The sequence below is a fragment of the Manacus candei genome, unplaced genomic scaffold, assembly GCF_025592945.1.
Source record: "Manacus candei isolate 608988 ecotype Guabito, Panama unplaced genomic scaffold, ASM2559294v1 h1tg000138l, whole genome shotgun sequence".
Classification (NCBI taxonomy): Eukaryota; Metazoa; Chordata; class Aves; order Passeriformes; family Pipridae; genus Manacus; species Manacus candei.
The window spans coordinates 210,098-228,767 of NW_026138186.1; the positions used below are offsets into that span (position 1 = coordinate 210,098).

At 52.3% G+C, this 18,670-nt stretch overlaps 1 protein-coding gene across 1 annotated transcript; it reads left to right on the forward strand.

Moving 5' to 3' along the window:
* The first annotated feature begins 7,377 nt into the window (after positions 1 to 7,377).
* Positions 7,378 to 8,337, forward strand: LOC127462740 (olfactory receptor 14J1-like). Its single transcript, XM_051771622.1, has one exon. The coding sequence runs from the start codon at positions 7,378 to 7,380 to the stop codon at positions 8,335 to 8,337; it is 960 nt and encodes a 319-aa protein (XP_051627582.1).
* The last annotated feature ends 10,333 nt before the right edge of the window (positions 8,338 to 18,670 follow it).

The following is an 18,670-nucleotide window of genomic DNA, read 5'->3' on the forward strand; positions in this document are numbered from 1 at the left end:
TCCCCTCCCTTCCCCTCCATCCCCTTTCCTTCCCTCCCCAAACCTTCCCAAACCTTCCATTCCCTCCCCTCCCCTTCCCTTCTCCTGCCCACACTTCATCCCTCCCTTTCCCCTTAACTTAAGAAGCTTCATCCCTCCCCTTCCCCTTAGAGTAATAAACACAAGCTCCCCTCCCCCCTCCCCTTCCCTCCCCTCCCCTTCCCTCCCCTCCCCTCCCCTCCCCTCCCCTTCCCTCCCCAAACCTTCCCAAACCTTCCCTTCCCAAACCTTCTCTTCCCTTTCCCAAACCTTTACAAACCTTCCCAAACCTTCTCCTGCTCACACTTAATCCTCCCTTTCCCCTTAGCTTAAGAAGGTTCATCCCTTCCCTTCCCTTCCCCTTAGATTAATACACATCAGCTCCCCTCCTCTCCCCTCCCCTCCCCTTCCCAAACCTTCCCTTTCCTCCCCAAACCTTCCCCTGTCCACACTTCATCCCTCCCTTTCCCCTTAGCTTAAGAAGATTCATCCCTCCCCTTCCCCTTAGATTAATATCAGATCCCCTCCCTCCCTTCCCCTCCATCCCCTTTCCTTCCCTCCCCAAACCTTCCCAAACCTTCCCTCCTCTCCCCTCCCCTCCCCAAATCTTCCCTCCCCTTCCCTCCCCTCCTTTCCCCTCCCCAAACCTTTCCTTCCCTCTCCTCCCCTTGCCAAACCTTCCCTTCCCTTCCCAAACCTTCCCTTCCCAAACCTTCCCAAGCCTTCCCTTCCCAAACCTTCTCTTCCCTCCCCTCCCCTTCCCTTCTCCTGCCCACACCTCATCCCTCCCTTTCCCATTACCTTAAGAAGCTTCATCCCTCCCCTTCACCTTACATTAATAAACATTTGCTTTCTCCCCCTGACCTGCATCTTTGTGGAACTCAATCGCCACAAACCTCAGCCCTGTAGCTCACAGGCCCATTCCTGCCTTGCTTTTGCCCCTTGTGCTGTGGGCACACACACAGGGACAAGGGCACTTCAGGCTGCCCTTGTCCCTAGGGCTCTGGGGCACATTTAAAACTGCTTTAGCACAGGTCCCACCAGCAGTTGCTCTCCAGTGCCACAGGGAGCCTGGCAGGCTGGGCACACACCCACTCAGCAAACCCCCGGCAACTCTGCTCTGCCTCAGGCAACACCTCAGCTCAGCCACTGCAGCTGGGCTGGGGCCGTTCTGTCCCACACTCAGTCACAGTACTGACTGTCTCAGAGACAACACCTTCAGGACATCAACCTCAAGCCTACCCACAGGGTACCTGAGTGTTCCCAAACAACAACAAAAATACCACCAATCTGCTCCACACCTATTCATCAACCCCTGCAAGCACCCCAAAGCACAAGCATCACACCTCAGCCACAGACCCTGGCTGACAGCAGAAAGCACCAGGTATCTCCTTGCCATAGGATCAAGATGTTGATCTGTTCTCTACACACTCAGCTTCCTCCCCACCTGATTTTATTGTACTCATTACCTGACTGCACACGGTGAGCTTCTTGGTCTCCAAATGTTTATAACTATCTTGGCCTCAAAAATTCTCATCTCCTCTGCACCTTCTCTACTCAGAAGAAATGTAGAGGGTTTTTTGGTTTCTTGTTTTTTGTTTTTGGTTTTTGTTTTTTTTTTTTTTGTTTTGTTTTTTGTTTTTTTTTTTTTTTTTTTTTGTTTTGTTTTTGTTTTTTTTTTTGTTTGTTTGGTTTTTTTTCTCAAACTTTTACAAGCAAACTGCTGTTTGGATCCATGGAATCATTAGCTCCTCCTTTGCCGTCTTGGAAACAAAGGCACAACTTTAGAGCCCGTACTATTTCTCTCCCTTACCATCAGGACTAAGGCATAAAGGAGCTTCTCTGGGCTGCATGCAAGTGACATGGACTTGGCAATAACCCAGAACTAGCTCGGAGTGAAACTGTGTTCACCCAGCACAAGAGTGGATGGAACAGTGTGCTGGTTTAAAGGTAAACCAGCAGGGGAAATGAACTCAACTCAAAGGAGAGATTATAAGTCAGAATAACAATTTAATAAAATAATACAATACGTACAATTATACAGACAAACAATTGGTCTTAACCCACAAAACCCAAATGTATAACCCAGCACCCTGGGGCATGAACAGAGTGGTGTTCCTTGCCCCCCCCCCCCCCCTCGAGTCCAAAGTAAAGGCAGAGGGGAAAACCCTGCTGGTGGGAGAGCTGTTGCAGTCTGGTCAAAAGTGGTGATTGCAGTCCAGTTGAGGGTGGTGTCTCAGTCTGGTTGAGAGCGGTGAGCTGCAGTCTTCCTCTGCAGTTTTACCATGAGTGGTAAAAAGGTTCCGAAACTCCAAGTTTATATATTCTCCAATTCAGGCAGGAATGTTCAGTCTTTCCCTCAGAGTAGGGAATTCCATAAAAGGGTATGAGGACAGGAACATCTTCCTATCTCACAGGCCTCTACCGACAACAGTTTCTGGGAAATGGCATGGAAAGCCATAGAATACACAGTCCTGGGCTACATCCATCCAGTGATGAATCAGTCCCAGCCGTTCTATTGTTTCAATAATTGCTTCAATATAGTGCACTATCCTATCTTATACTGAACAACTAGTAATTTTAGCATTTATACTGTGTAGTACACAATTCTGATTAAGATAATTTGTCTGATCAATTGTATAAATAAATGTTTCTTTTTTTTTATAAATACTCTCATTTGGTCAACCATTAAAACCAGTGGGGCAAAAGTGGTTCAATCGCACTTCTGTAATTCCTTAAATTTAATTTGTTGACAAAATCCAAAGCAAAGATTGGACCCCTTATTCTTTGAGGCACTGCAGTGGGACAATGGCTCTATGATTACAGGAGGTTGCACTGTTTCCCAGCATTCTTGGGCTCCATAAGGCCATGCACTGTTACAATGGCCCACTGATTCCATCATTTTCTCCAGTGTCTCAATGGACCCTTGATTCCATGAGGTTCCACAAAGGCCCAAGGTCCTTTTGATTCCACTAGATTCCACGGCGTCCCATGTTCCCTTTGGTTCCAGGAGGCCCCAGTGTATTCCAATGGACCCTGGATTCCATGAGATTCCACAGTGTCCTGGGGTTCCCTTGTCTCCCTCAGTTTTGGCAGTGTCCCAGGGTCCCTTTGTTCCCAGGGAGGTTCCTTTGTTTCCATCAGGCCCTGCCACGTCCCAGACTCCCTTTGGTTCCATGAGGTGCTGCAGGGTCACAATGTCCCCTTTATTCCAGGAGGTTCTGCCATGTCCCAGGGTTCCTTTGGTTCCATGGGATTCCACAGGGCCAAAACTCTCTGGTTCTTATCCTTCCAAAATTTGTGGGCCCATTCTATCCCTGCCTGGGATGGAGCCCCATTGTGTTTCTGCAGGAATGGATCCATGGCCATCCTGCCACTGCACCAATTGAATGCTGCACAAACATCACTGCAGGCCCGACCCTGGATGCAGGAACAGTCTGGGAACTCCAGGCCTGCTCCCATTCAGCAGAGCCAGGCGGGGTCCCAAAGAGCACAAGTGATTGACTGCAACCCCTGCAGGTCTCTGGCATTGCTGGGGACAAATGCAGGAACTGCCAGGAGCTCTGCAGAGCCCTGACAGTGCCACTGCAATCCCAAGCTGTATTGCCCGGGGCAACCCTCAGCACAGCCAAGGCCACAACCCTTCGTGAAAGGTGTCCCTTCTGGGCAGGGCCAGGGGGACAAACCCCTCCATCTGTCCCTGCACATGTTGGGTCCAATTCTCATCCCCCACTTAGGGACAAAGTCAGGCTCCATTGGGTGTTTAGCTTTGCATTTCCTTCACCCTTTTGTGCTTCCAACACACACACACCCCAGTCTGGGCAGAGTTTGGTCTTCCAAAAAACACAAGACCTGACTATTTGTGGCTCCAGCTCCAGTGACTGGAACTTGGGCCATGATCCGTGCCAGGAGTAGAGAGGTCTCTCCCCACAGAAACTTCTTGACAATGGAGTTATCAAGAAAACGGGACAGGCTGTGGGGATCACTTGCAGGGCACAGCCAGGGATGTGTCTTGACCAGCCTCCTGTTTATCATGACCAGCTTTTTCAGCCTCTTTTCTCTCTCTTTTTTCATGCTGTTTCCTCCAGAAACCACTGGGATTCTACCCTTGCTTTGGTTCTTTCTTAGACATCCCATGACAAGTCTTGCCCAGTCCCCAAATCCCCTTTCTGTCTGCCCATTATGAGTCTCAGAGCCCAAGGCCAAATCCCCCATCCTCAGCTGCAAGGTCACCCTGAGAGGTTCTGCCATTGACCCACTTGTTTCAAGTTTCACACAGATACCTTGGAACTTCCTTTCAATTATTTTTTTTATTTTTTGGACTTAGAAGGGTTTCTCCAAAAACATGGCAATTCATGTCCTCAAAAATGGAAATTCTTTGGAGAAGGAGTTTGGGACTTCAGACTCAAAAGAATGACAAAATTATTTGGCTTGGAAGGGAGCTAGAAGGTCATGTGGTCCAAGTCTCTGGACATGGACAGTGACATCTTTTACTAATTCAGGTTACTCATAGTCCCTGACCTTGGACAAATGGAGTGATGGGACATCCACTTCTCTGGAAACCTGGTCCAGTTCTTGCCGCCCTTATTGCTAAATATTTCCTCTTATTATACAATATAAAACTCTTCTCTTTCAGTTCAAAGCCACTGTCCCATGTTCTGCCACTACAGGCCTTGGTAACAAGTATCCCTGGGATTTCCTTAGACTATGAGCACGACATTTTCATCTGCAAAAAAATTAGTGAGTGCCCGGAGATCTCCCAAGATGGGCTTTAAAGGTCTCAAGCACATGAGCACTAGAGAGGGGCTAAGGAGCTGTGGCCTCAATGGTGTGGAGACTGAGGACGGTACAGGACAGCCCTCAGAGGGCTTGAAGGGAGGATTTAGAGATGGTGGATCCATTTCTCATAGCAGAAAAGACCATGAGAAATAAAGAAATAATACCAAGTTCAGCTAGGGAGGTCAAAACTGGAAACAAAGAGAAAGGAGTTTCACTCTGAGGGCAAAGGTGTGGTGCAACACATCACCCAGAAGGAGTCTGGATGAGCCCAAGGCTTTGTGTGTGCAGGAAGAGCCAGGGAGGACGCAGAGATGTCAGTGCAGGAAGGTGCCAGCCAGGTGGGGCAGCCGGGGGGATGACGACAGCCTGCAGGGAAAGGGGCAGGGCATGGACACCTTAGGACAGCCTGGGCTGGAGAGGAGATAGGGATGGGGAGAAGCTGAAAGGCCCTGACACAGCCACCTTCTGCAGGCCTTTGGCCAGGGCTGCTGTCTGTGCCCCTGATGCCAGGAGGAGGGGAGTGGCCCTTGCAGCCCTGGGGCCTCATGGCCTCCTTGTCCCTGCTCAGCAGCCTGGCAGGTGCCACCCCATGGTCCTGCCCTTGGCACTGCACATCCCACATCCCAGTGCCCCAGGAAGAGCCCTGAGGAATGAGGCAGGGACAGCACCTGCCTTCCCAGGGGCTGGGGGTCAGGCCTTGGTCCTCTGGATTAAGGAAACAAGTCAAAGTTTATTCATCATTAGAACCACCTTTCCTTTTCTTGTCCATCCTTGTCACCACTGTCTGCAGTTTTCTGTTCCAACTGGAACCTGGGGACACGTTCTCAGTTGTGTCCCTCAGTGGGACTCATTTGCACTACAAGAAACTTCAGTGTTTCAATCTCATTTTGAGTTCTTGAGAAGTTGTTTGAACTTACTCTCAGGGACTGAGTCTCAGGTAAACAACACCAATTCCCCCCCAAGGGTCATGAACTGCCTGGGGCTGTTGCTGTGCTGCTGAGCTGGGCCAGGCTCCTGGCACACAGGGAGCTCCTGCTAAGCAAGAAGAGCTTCAAAGAGACAGCTCTGCTGGTGAGCAGCTCCTCTGCACAGCCCAGCAGGGCTGAGGGCACTGCCAGGGCAGCTCAGGGACACCAGCAGGGCACAGGCAGAGCTTCAAGGGGCTCAGCACTGGCAGGAGGGCTGAGAGCTCCCTGCAGGAGGAATTTTGGCAGGGCTGCACATGGTGAGTCTGTGGCTGCAGGGCAGTGCAGGGGCAGCTCCTGGACGCATCTCCTAAAGCTGGCCCAGCCCCAGCTGATGGGATGGGTGAGCAGGGGCTGTTTTGGGGCACTTTGGAAGAGCTGTGAAGCCGGGGGTGCAGCCAGGGGTGCCCAGGGCTGTGGGGCAGAGCAGGGTCCTGCAACCCAGGGTGCTGTGCTGGGCAGGGACTCTGCTGCCTGCCAGGGGCAGCTCTCAGCCGGCCCGGGGAGCTGCTGCCAGGGCTGGGGCAGAAGGGCTTTGGGCAAGGGGCAAACCTGGCAGCTGAGAGAGGATTTTTTCCATGTCTTGCTGTTGCAGGGTCAGACCTGCTCACAGCTCCAGATCACTACACTATATTTAATGCAGAATTTTTTGCAAAGCTCACAAAAGGCAGGGGCTACAGGAAAGGAGTTTGTCCTGCTGGTAGTTTCCTGCTTAGGCATTGTAGCAGAGACATTGTTCTCTCAGTTCTGGAGGCTACACTGAAATTCAAACTGTTTTCCTCTCGGAGATGAACATTTCAGGCAGGATCAGAAATGAGCACAGGATCCTGGGCAGGGCTGAGCCTTCCCTTGGGGGTGGGCACTCTCCTGTCCCAGCCCTTGGCTTTTCTGCAGGAGGGCTCCTGTCCTGCTCTGTCCAGCACAGCTGCACCTCTGGGCTGGCACAGGGGACACTTCACAGAGCTGACCTTGGAAACAACATTGTCCTGCTCTCATCACTGCACATGTATTTGGGGGTGTGTTTTTTAATATTTGTTTGTGTGAAATCAAAGTGAATGCAGCACAAGGTAAAGAGTAGGGCAGATGGGAAACAGGCTAAAGAACTCTGCAACTCTCCTGGTTCTGCTTGAAACCACAGAGAGCTGAGCCCTTTTGTCTCTTGTCTTTTCTAAAGATTCTTTACATTTTCAGCAATAAAAATGAGAATTTTTACTCCTAAAAGGAACACTATGCAGATTTAATGGTGGAACATATCTAACAGAAGAATTATTCTAAAGACAATAGAAACCTCTGTTCTGCAGAGCACGCTATTGTGAGTAAGGGGGTCAGAAATGGAACTTGTCTATTAAAGGTGGGTTACATCTGACATCCCTTGTGATCATCAGAGCTGTCACAAACCAGCTCCATGTCGTCACTGCAGCAGAGCAAAGCTGAGCCCTTGGCAGCACATGGCCAGAATTCTTGCTGTTCACACCACTCTGAGCCAGTATAAGGGAAATACAAATGGTTTGGGGGGATTACTATGAAAGATGGAGTATCTTTGCTGAGAGGGGTATCTCCTAATTGTTCTGTGTCTTTTTCTTTTCTTAACAGACCCTGTGCTAGGGAACAGCAAATGTCCAACAGCAGCTCCCTCACCCAGTTCCTCCTCCTGGCATTCACAGACAGGCGGGAGCTGCAGCTCCTGCACTTCTGGCTCTTCCTGGCCATCTCCCTGGCTGCCCTCCTGGCCAACGGCCTCATCCTCAGCGCCATAGCCTGTGACCACCACCTGCACACCCCCATGGGCTTCTTCCTGCTCAACCTCTCCCTCACAGACCTGGGATCCATCTACACCACTGTCCCCAAAGCCATGCACAATTCCCTCCGTAACACCACAGCCATCTCCTACACAGGATGTGCTGCACAGGCCTTTTTCTTTCTATTCTTCATCTCAGCAGAGTTTTCCGTCCTCACCATCATGTGCTACGACCGCTACGTTGCCATCTGCAAACCCCTGCACTACGGGACCCTCCTGGGCAGCAGAGCTTGTGCCCACATGGCAGCAACTGCCTGGGCCGCTGGCTTTCTCAATGCTCTGCTGCACACAGCCAGTACATTTTCCCTGCCCCTGTGCCAGGGCAATGCCCTGGGCCAGTTCTTCTGTGAAATCCCACACATCCTCAAGCTCTCCTGCTCACACTCAGGCTACCTCAGAGAACTTGGGCTTCTTATGTTTAGTACCTGTTTAGGGTTTGGTTGTTTCATTTTCATTGTTTTCTCCTATGTGCAGATCTTCAGGGCTGTGCTGAGGATCCCCTCTCAGCAGGGACGGCACAAAGCCTTTTCCACGTGCCTCCCTCACCTGGCCGTGGTCTCCCTGTTTATCAGCACTGGCGTGTTTACTTACCTGAAGCCCCCCTCCATCTCCTCCCCATCCTTTGATCTGGTGGTGTCAGTTCTGTACTCAGTGGTGCCTCCAGCACTGAATCCCCTCATCTACAGCCTGAGGAACCAGGAGCTCAAGGATGGCCTGAGGAAACTGATAACTGGGTGTTTTTCAGAAGCAACAAACTCTCTGAGATGGTTTGAATGATAACGGACAATCCAGTTTGTGGGTACAAAGCTGAATACTTTATTTGACATAACTTTAGCTATATAGAGAGTTTTGGGAAAGCAGGGTAAGCATTCCATTGATGGCTGGGGTTAAAGGTCTAGGAAGATATTTTTCTTTAAACAGATAAACAGATATTTCTTTCCATTTCGGGTATATAAAAGCTGTACATTACCTTGAAAAAAGGGCCTTCTTGCTACAGAATTTTCACTTGTAGTATTGAAAGTAAAGCTGCACTTAAATCACAAACACAATGCAGATGGGGGCAAACAGAGTGATAAAACAGATTTACCTCTGGAGTCTAGAAGTCAACTTAATTAAAAGATACTATAAGAATATAAGAGAGTAAATATAAACAGGCTTCCCTGTGTTTAAATCTCAAGGTTTCTGGCTAAGATAACTTCTTATGTCTGCTGTATCATTAAGAATTCCTACCACAACACATATCTTCTCTATTTTTTGCTCCTGGTGGGGATGTTATTTTTGTGAGAATTTGTTCAAATCAAAAATCTTTATGTATAAATATGCATATAAAAAATGTATATAAAAAACATTTTCAATTCAGTGTTTGCCTTTCTAGCCTGGCCCAGAGGCTGTACAAACTGGGAATTGACTCACTGTGTGCTTAAGCCAAATAAAGAACTCTGCATTGGCTTGTCTGCCTGACATCTTTCCTCTCTGACTTCTCTGCAGCTGCAGGGTCGGTGCCTCTGTGCAGAGCTGGGCCAGAAAAGAGTCCCAGCAGAGCAGCACTGCCAGGGAGCAGCAGCCCTTCTCCTCCATGGCCTCCTCTCCCTTCCCTTCCACACTGTCCTGCAGAGCCCTGTGTTGTTGGAGGCCTCAGTGCTCTGGCAGTCGGTGCCAGTCCTGCTGCAGGACTGTCCAGGGACTGCAGGCAGGGACAGCCACGGGCACTGCTGGCACAGAGCTGACCTCTGCAGCAGTACTGCCATCCTGCAGGGGCATCTCCTCAGACCAGGGCCTGAAAGCTTCCATCTGCTTTCCACTTTGCTCTCCAGGATGTGCCCAACACAATGCCCTGTAGAGGAAAACAGCAGTGACCAGCACAAGGGGGGGAGTGCTCAGGGTGGGGGCACCCAGCAGTGCCCTGGCACAGCCAGCGCCGCTCCCAGCACTGGCCTCTCACCCCAGGCCATTGGGCTTGTTCTTCCCTCCAAGGAGGGACAGCAAATGACCAGCTCAGGGGTCCATGTTTGCACTGCATGCACAAGACATGCCCATGTGTCACGGCTTGGGGCTGGGGGGTGGAAGGCTCAGACAAAGCTGATGGCAGAAGCCGTCTCGTTGAGCTACGAGGGGCAGAAAGGACCCCCTTGCTTTGCAAATTCCTTCTCAGAGAGGAGCCTGGCTGTGGCTGGATCCAATCTCAGGCTCAGATTTTGGGTTCAATTGAAGGAATTCTAGAGGTGTGATTCAATCACTTTGTCCTGCAGGTTTTAGTGATGGCAAATCAGAAATATTTCAATAAAATTAATTATTTATTATGACAAATGAACAGACAATTGATCAGACAAGTGAACAGATAAATGACCTTAAAGAGAATTATTTCCTGCACAGTATAAAAGCCAAAACCTCCTAGCAGTATAGTGTAAGATAGGACAGTGGAGTCTATCAAAGTCATTCTATTAAAGCAATTGGATCAAAGACAGCAAAAAGAAACGATCCTGAAGCAGAGATTGAGGTAACTCACCCCACAATGACAGGGGGTAGTTCTCTCTCTTTCACTTAACCCCTGGGCAGTGACCATGAAGAGCTGTCCCTGCTTCATGGCAGAAGCTCCACACACTTCAAGGAAGTCTGTGGAAGAATCTGCCACATGACAGTTGGACGGGGCTTTTATAGTTATCAAGGGTTTGACTGCCAGACATATTTGCAGGCCAGGGAGCAGCTTATCTGTCAAATCCTGCTTCAGAAAGCAGGATGTGTGTTTGAAGTTTCATGAAGCATTTTGGGTTTAGCATAATTCAACATTAAAAACAGCACCTTGGCACCAGCAGTAACTCATCACAGAGAGTGTGCATTGTTTGCATTCTCTGACCATTGTTTAGGTATTATCTGAGCAGAGCATCCTGCCAGAAATGGCCCCTTGATTCCATGAGGTTGCAAAGACTCTCAGGGTTCCTTTAGTTCCTTGAGGCCCTGCAGTGTCACAATGGCCCCTTGATTCCAGGATGTTCCAAAACATCCCAGGGTTCCCTTGGCTCCAAGAGGCTCCCCAGTGTCCCAGCGGCCCCTGGATTCCAGCAGGCCCTGCAGTGTCCCAATGGCCACTGGGTTCCAGGAGCCACAGCGGCTGCCGCCGGCGTCTGTGCCCGGAGCCGCCGCTCCCACGGGGCTGCCGCACTCACCGCCGGGGTTGCCGCTCGCGCAGCCGCCGCTCTGCCCCGGCTGCACCGGGACCCGGCACCGCCTCGGGCCTGCGCTGCCGCCTCAGCGGCCACAGGGACACAGCCATGGGGGACCTTTGCTCTGACACTGATGGGGCCTGGCTTTGTTCTGCTTGGGGCTGGGCTTTGGGAAAATTGCTGTTCATGTTCATGCTCCACTGGAACAGCTCCTGAATTCCAAAGGTTTCCTAATCCAGGGGAGGGGTTTCTATGGCATCGGAGGTGCCGCCCCTCGGGACACATTGTCAATAAACCATCCAGCTGACTGGGATGGTTGTAAGAGCTGGGGAACACAGGATAATCAGTCATCCCCTGAAAACCTTGGAACATTCCCTACCTGAATCATAACCCAAATGGAACAGTTTGGATCCAATTCCCAAATAGTTTGGAAACTCCAGTCATTCCTGACACCAGGAGGGAAATTCAGCAGATAACTAAAGCCAGTCCCCTTGGGAGCCCACAACCAGCGGGGCTGAGGGAGGCCCTGGCAGCTCCCCAGCACCTCCCTCTCAGTGGGACACCTCTGGCACCCTCTCCCAGCTCAGGAACCCTCCAGTTTGCAACACTCCAAAGATTGTCCCTGATGCCCAGGACAATTCTGATCCCCCTCCACAAACACTCCTCCAGCTGTGCCCCTTGTCTGTTGGCAAACACAAAGGGATTTGGGGGAGTGTTTCCCTGACAACAAAGAGAATTTGGTAGAGAGGGAGCTTTCCACAGCCAGCTCTTGATGTGTCCACACATCTCTGCCTGGGTGTGGGTATGAATTGACAGTGGTGGGAATGTTGTTCTTGTGAATCTATAATTCAGTCACTGTTAAAATTGCACCAAATGCTATTGAATCACTTGATAATTGTTTGATTGGTCAATGATGAGTGATACTAATGTCTTTTCCCCCCTTGTCTTTGAATCCAAATCCTTTGCACACTGACCCTCTTACATCCCAAGGTTCTGTGTAAATCATTCCACTTCATCAAAAAATATATTTTTCATGACTTTCACTTTAAAATCTTCCTCCTTAGCTAAACTACAAAACAACTACAATTAGCTGTAGAACTCTTGAAGACTTGAAGACAATTAAAGGAAGGAAATAATTTGTTTCTCAGTGTTTTAATGGGTCCCACAGTGTGTTTGGAGCTGCATCAGCTGTCAGTCCAAGATGGGCCATGTCAGAACTGGTGAGGTTGGGGGGTGAGGAGCAAGGTTGATCATACAGGGTCAGTGTGGATCTCCTGAGGAGGCACTCAGCATCAAGATCACTTGGAGAACACCTCTATCACCTCTCCTCTGAACTAAAAAATATCCATAATTGAATTAAAACAAAAAAATTACAAACTTCAAAGACTTGTTTTGAAATTGCCTTGAAGACAATTAAAGGAAGACAAAGAGATCCTGAGGGCTTTCTGCATTTTAATGAGCCCCACGGTGTGTTTGCAACCCAACCCATGATCCTGAGGTGCTGAGAGAAGATTGAAGCAGCTGCTGAAGAAGTCAGAAGCCAAAGTGCAAGTGCCTTGAAGCATTGCTGGGCCCCACTGAGGGCAGGCACTGCCAAAGCCTCCCCAGGGACTCCTTGGAGCAGCTCCTTGGAGGCCAGGAGTGCAGGCAGACAAAGGCTCTGGGCAGGCCCCTGCAATGCTGAGCAAAGCCTGCCTTGGTTTTGTGGAGCACAAAGGCCAAGGCCTGAGCCCCAGGCCCTGGCCCAGCAGATCCTGTCCCTCCCGGCTGGCTCAGGGCTGTTTGGGGGGCACTGGGATGGGAGGGGGAGGAACAACAAAGGCCCAAAACTGGGCAACCCCTGCCAGGCTCCTGAGGGAGGGGCGAGGCAGAAACCAAGTGCAGAACCTGCCAGGCAAGTGTCTTGTGGTGGCCTGAGTGGCAGAGGCAGCTGCCAGAGGCAAGGGGACAAAGGCCTGGGTGCCTTTGGGCCTTGCAGCCCTGCCAGAGCCCTTGGCCATCTCTCCTGCAGGCTGTCCTGCCCTGGCCCTGCTGCTGCTCTGGCCTTGCAGGCTGCACACACCCCTCCTGCTTTCCCACCCCCTCCCAGCAGCATTTCTAGACCCTCCCTGATGTCTCTGCACCAGCTCTGGCTGTTGCCATGTGCACTTGGCCTTCTGAACTTGGATCCTGAGCCCCTGTGCCACAGGACATCCCTGCCAGAGCCCAGGCCCTTCTCCTGGGGGTCACTGCAGAGCTGAGCAGATCCAGGTCACCTCCCATTCCTCTGCCAACCCCCTGGGCCTGCTCTGGGCCCTCCAGGTCCTTGCCCTGCTCCCAAGGGCTGTGGGGGTGCTGAATGGTAAGGGCTTGGGGTTTAGAGCTCAGGGTGGGGATTAGGCAGAACTTTGGGAGGTTTGTTGTTCTGCTGGCAGTGTCTGGTTCATGATTAGGGGAAGAGATTTTTAGGCTGGGTTAGGATTAAAGCTTGGTTTTTCATACTGGTAATACAGGTTTGGGATTAGGGTGGGCATTGGAGGACAAATAAGAGTGTGGAGTTCTGGGTTTGGGCTTTTTCTGGCTTGGAATTAGAGCAGTGGTGTCTTAGTTAGAACAACTGGGACCGATTCATCACTGGATAGGTATAGCCCAAACCTGTGTATTCTATGGACCTCCATGCCATTTCCCAGAAACTCTTGTCAAGGGGGGGGGGAGGGCCTGCCTGTGGGGGGATGTTCCTGTCCTCATACCCTTTTATGGAATTCCCCTATCTGAGCATCCTCATACCCTTTTATGGAATTCCCCACTCTGAACATTCTCATACCCTTTTATGGAATTCCCCGCTCTGAGAGAAGGATTGACCATTCCTTTTATGGAATTCCCTGCTCTGAGGGAAGGATTGACCATTCCTGCCTGAACTGGAGAATATATAAACCTGGAGTTTCAGAACTTTTCTACCACTCGTGGGATCCAGAGGAGAGGAAGACTGCAGCTCATCGCTCTCAACCAGACTGAGACCACCAGCCTCAACTGGACTGCAATCACCACTTTTGACCAGACTGCAGCAGCTCTCCCACCAGCAGGTTTTTTCCCTTCTCCCTTTACTTTGGACTCGGGGGGGAGGGGGGGGCCCAAGGAACACCACTCTGTCCATGCCCCAGGGTGCTGGGTTATACATTTGGGTTTTGTGGGTTAAGACCAATTGTTAGTTTGTATAATTGTACTTATTGTATTATTTTAATAATTTGTTATTCTGACTTATAATCTCTCCTTTGAGTTGAGTTCATTTCCCCTGCTGGTTAACTTGGGGGTGGGAGGGGTGGCTGAGGGGAGTGGGGAGAGCGGGAGCGGGGTTGCCGTGGGGGTACCTCGGTGTCCTCATGCCTTGATTCCTGGAGAGCGAGGGAGGCTGGAGATAGGGAGGAGCTTCGAGAGCCCTGAGAGCCTGGAGAGGGGGGGCACGGAGAAGGGGAAGCCTGGACAGTGGGGACCCCTGGGGTCCCCTAGGACAACAAAGTGGAGAACCTGATGAGGGGGAATTTCTAGGAATGCGGCATCCCGAAGGCGAGAATCAGAGGAGAAGGGAGCCTTGGGACCCCCAACACTCCCAGCATCTCTAGGTAGAACCCCCAGCATCCCAGACAGGGGAGACTCTCTGAACCCTAGAGGGGGGAAACCAGAGAAGGGGAAATCTTAGGAGAATTTTTTTGGGCTCATCTTCATATTTTAGAGTATTTTTTAGGTGAATCTTTTTTCAGTTTGGGGGGGCAGGAGTCTTCTCACTATTTCTTATAGGCTTTTGCCTGAATCTCGATGATTTGGGGTTTTCTGGGTTGATCCTTGGTGTTTTGGAGGTTTTTATGGTCACAGGATGTCCGGTGAGTTCTAGAGATGGACTTGGGCAGGAGGAACCCCCAAGCCCAAACGCTCAGCCCTTGTTTCCCCCCCATCAGGATTTGTCCTTCCCAAAGCTCGGGCGGATGGAGGAGGAGGCTGGGAGGAAGAGGAAGATGCCTTGGGCCCCCCAGGCAGGTGAGGAGGAAGTCAGTGTCCCTTTGGGCGGGTGTTGTGCTGGCTCTGTCAGCCCAGCATGGCCCCGGCTGCAGGACAACCCCGCTGGCGCCGCCGTCCTGCCGGGGCCGGAGTTGGGGGGATGTCCTTGGCCTTCCCTGTGGGCCGGAGGCAAATCCCCTGCCTGTCCTTCTTGCTTCCTGCCCCAGGCCCCGAGCTGAGGACGGAGAGCCCGGAGGACAAATCCCCCCGTGAGACCCTGGTGGGAGAGGCCGTTTTGAAGGGCTCCCCGGTGCAGGAAGGCAGCGGGGAGGAAAAGGGCCGGAGATCCCCCCGCAGGAGGGGCTCCAAAGCCAGCCCAGGGTGTTCTGAGGAGGAAAGAGCCAGCCTGTGCCGGGAAGGCGGCTGGAGCTTGAGGGGGAGCTCTGACCTGGTGGTCCCTGAGCAGCCTCCCAGCAGAGAGAAGCCCTTCAGGTGCTTGGAATGTGGGAAGAGCTTCAGGGACAGCTTCAACCTGATCCGACACCAGCACATCCACACTGGTGAACAACCCTACATGTGTGGGGAATGTGGGAAGAGGTTTATGAACAGCTCCCACCTCCTCACCCATCGTTGCATCCACACTGGAGAACGGCCCTACACGTGTGGGGAATGTGGGAAGAGGTTTATGACCAGCTCACATCTCTGCAGGCATGAGCAGACACACACGGATGAGAGGCCCTTCCGCTGCACCGACTGTGGGAAGGGCTTCAAGCGGAACTCCCACCTTGTCACCCACCGGCACATCCACACCGGGGAGAGGCCCTACAAGTGTGGGGAGTGTGGGAAGAGCTTCACCCACAGCTCTAACTTGACCAGACACCAACGGACCCACCGGGGTAATAGAAGCCCTGTGAGTGCCCCAACTGTGGGAAGAGCTTCAGCCACTGCTTCCACCCCAAATTTACCCCCTAATGCTGAGGCAACCTCTGGAATTCAAGGACTGTCAGTCCATCCCTTTCCACCAGAAATGGCCAGTCCCCTTTCCCAGGGGCAGCTTCTTCCAACAGGACCCTTCTTGGGGGGAGTGTGGAGATTCCTGCCTTGGCTGGGGACCCCCCAATGTCAGTGCTGGAGGTTGAGAGCAGAGACCTCCCCACCAGCGTTGGTCTGGGGGAGTTCCATCCATCTCTAATTAAGAATTATTGCTTTTGTGTCAACTTTAGTCGAATTGTTTCAACAATTGCTTTAGTGTAGAGCACTGTCCTATCTTATCCTGTAGTCCTGGTAGATTTAGTGTGTATATTGTGCACTAATTGTGATGAAGATCTTTTGTCTGATCATTTGTATCTCTAAATAAATTCATTTCTAGCAATAGATCTGATTTGCCATCATTAAAACCTGGGGGACCAAAGTGATTCAGTCACACCTCTGTAATTCCTCTAATCTGAAACTGTTGGCATGATCCAAGGCTGAGATTGGATCCAGCAGCCCCCAGCACCCCACAGTAAATTGAGAGTTCAGGGGGGCCACCTCCCTTTCCCACCCCTTTGTGCCCAAATACCCCCATGAGACCATCTGACCCACCAGACCACCCCCCCTTTTCCACCCTTCTCCCTGTTTCTCCCATTTTCCCATTGTCCTCTTAATCCTCATTTTCCCCTCCAAACAGTTTTTGGGCTCCCAACCCCCACTTTTTGCCCCCTCTCCTGTGGATGCTGAAGGAGAAAATGAGGCTGCACACACAGAGTTCCATTGCAGGACTTGTCCACCCATCTTTCCAGTGTCCCCCTTTCATTGGGGTTCCTTTGGAAACAGCGCCTGGGCTTTGTCTTTTAGTCCACCAGAATTCCCAGCATGGCCCCAAAGCAGTGCCCTGATCCCACACATTCCCCTCCCCTCATGTGCTGGTGTATTGGGACGAAGTTGTGATGATATTTTTGGTCTGTGTTTGGCCTTAGCCACCTGCAGTAGTTTATAGTTCTCCCTGCCAAGTTCACTGATAAAACAGTGAATTTGGCCTTGGAGGGAGAACTTCTGTATAAACTGTATAAACTGTGATTGGTTAATGGCTCGTCAAGGGCATTTGGAGGAGACAGTGATGATAAAGGGAGGAAGGCTCACCCCCAGACTCAATTGGGAAAGACCCCCAGGACACACATGGGGGGATTTCCAAAGTTCTCACCCATGTGCAGGAGGGGTGCACTGACATACCCAGGGGGAGGGATTGAGAACCCCTGATGGGGCAGTGCTGGCCACACCTGGGGAGGTTGTGGTCTCTCAATTAATTGTTTAAAAAGGAGATAGTGCCTTCTTGGCAAGAGCTAGCTTTACTTCAAGGACAACGTTGCCTTCTGGCAGGGACTCTTGCCAGCTTGTTAACTTATTGACTCTCCGAGGGTGCCGCTTCTGCTCTGGGTAATTATAGGTATGCTAGGTCAGTAAGATAACTTTATAGGCAACAGCTGGGTGACTGGGGAGGTCCCACTGGGGGCTTATTCCTCTCCTCGTTCCTCCCTTTTGGGTTGTTCATTTTCTTGGCCAACTTTTGTAATAAACATTGGGGGTTTTTTGTTGAGCTAGCAACGGTGTCTGTTTTTCGTGTCTGTATATCTCGGACCTTCCCTGATAAAGTAACCCCCCCTCCCTGATACACAGTGACAGAACTGGGGGTCCCAGTGTCCCAGTTGGTGTCCCCCTGTCCCAGTTGTCCCAGTGTCCCAGTTGGTGTCCCAGTGTCCCAGTTGGTGTCCCCCTGTCCCAGTTGTCCCAGTTTGTCCCAGTGTCCCACCCTGAGCAGCAGCAGCAGCCCCGGCCCAGCCGAGCAGAGCAGCAGCAGCACCCCCTGCGCCGTCAGGATCCGGTTCTTGGTGCTCTCCCTCAGCGCCAGGAACGGGGCGGGAACCGGCTCTGTGGGAACGGGACTGGGTAACTGGGAGGGACTGGGTATACTGGGAGGGACTGGGGTATACTGAGAGGGAGTGCAGGGCACTGGGTTATACTGGGAGGGCCTGGGCTATACTGGGAGGGCACTGGGTTATACTGGGAGGGACTGGAGGGCACTGGGGTGTACTGGGAGGGCACTGGGTTATACAGGGAGGGAGTGGAGGGCACTGGGTTATACTGGGAGGGTACTGGGAGGGACTCAAGGGGGATACTGGGAGTGACTGGAACGGACTGGAGTGGGACTGGGGGGCACTGGGAGGGTATCAAAGGGGATACTGGGAATAACTGGGATGGACTGGGGGGCACTGCAGGGCACTGGGATGGACTGGGGGGGCTCGTGGTAGTCCTGGGTTATACTGGAAGGGGACTGGGATGGACTGGGTTATACTGGGAGGGGACTAGGATGGACTGGGAAAGACCAGTGACTCAGATGAGACCCCCCAGCCCCCCCTGACTCCTTCTCGAGACCCCCAGGACCCTCCCGAAGGTGCCGCAGGGCTGGGGGGCACTGGGATACCCTTGGAGGGGACTGGGATGGACTGGGTTAAACTGGGAGGGACTGGGCTATACTGGTACCATGCTGGGGGCACCGGGAAGGGCCGAGTGACCCGGGTGAGACCCCCCCACGCCCCCCACTCACCGAGGACCCTGACGAAGGTGCCGCAGCTCTGGGCCGTCTCCCCCCCGGACTCCACGCGGCAGAAGAAGAGCCCGGAGTCGTTGTGGGACAGTTTGGGGAAGGTCAGGGTGGAGCTTCCCCCCCCTTCCTGCACCGCCCGCTCCATCCGGCGGCCCCCCCGGGTGGCCACCACCTCCTGGGGCCAGGGGCAGCTCCAGGGGACCTCCCCGAGCCTGGGGGGACACGCCTGGAGCCAGGTCAGGGCGGTGTCGGGGGGGCCTCGGAAGTGGTACTCGAGGTTCAGGGGGGTCCCCACGGGCCCCTCGCGGGAGGGGGGGCCCCCCCACACCCGGAGCCACCCCTGGGGCGGGGCCGGGGAGCAGGAGGGGCTCGGGGGGCTCCCGGTGGTCACGGT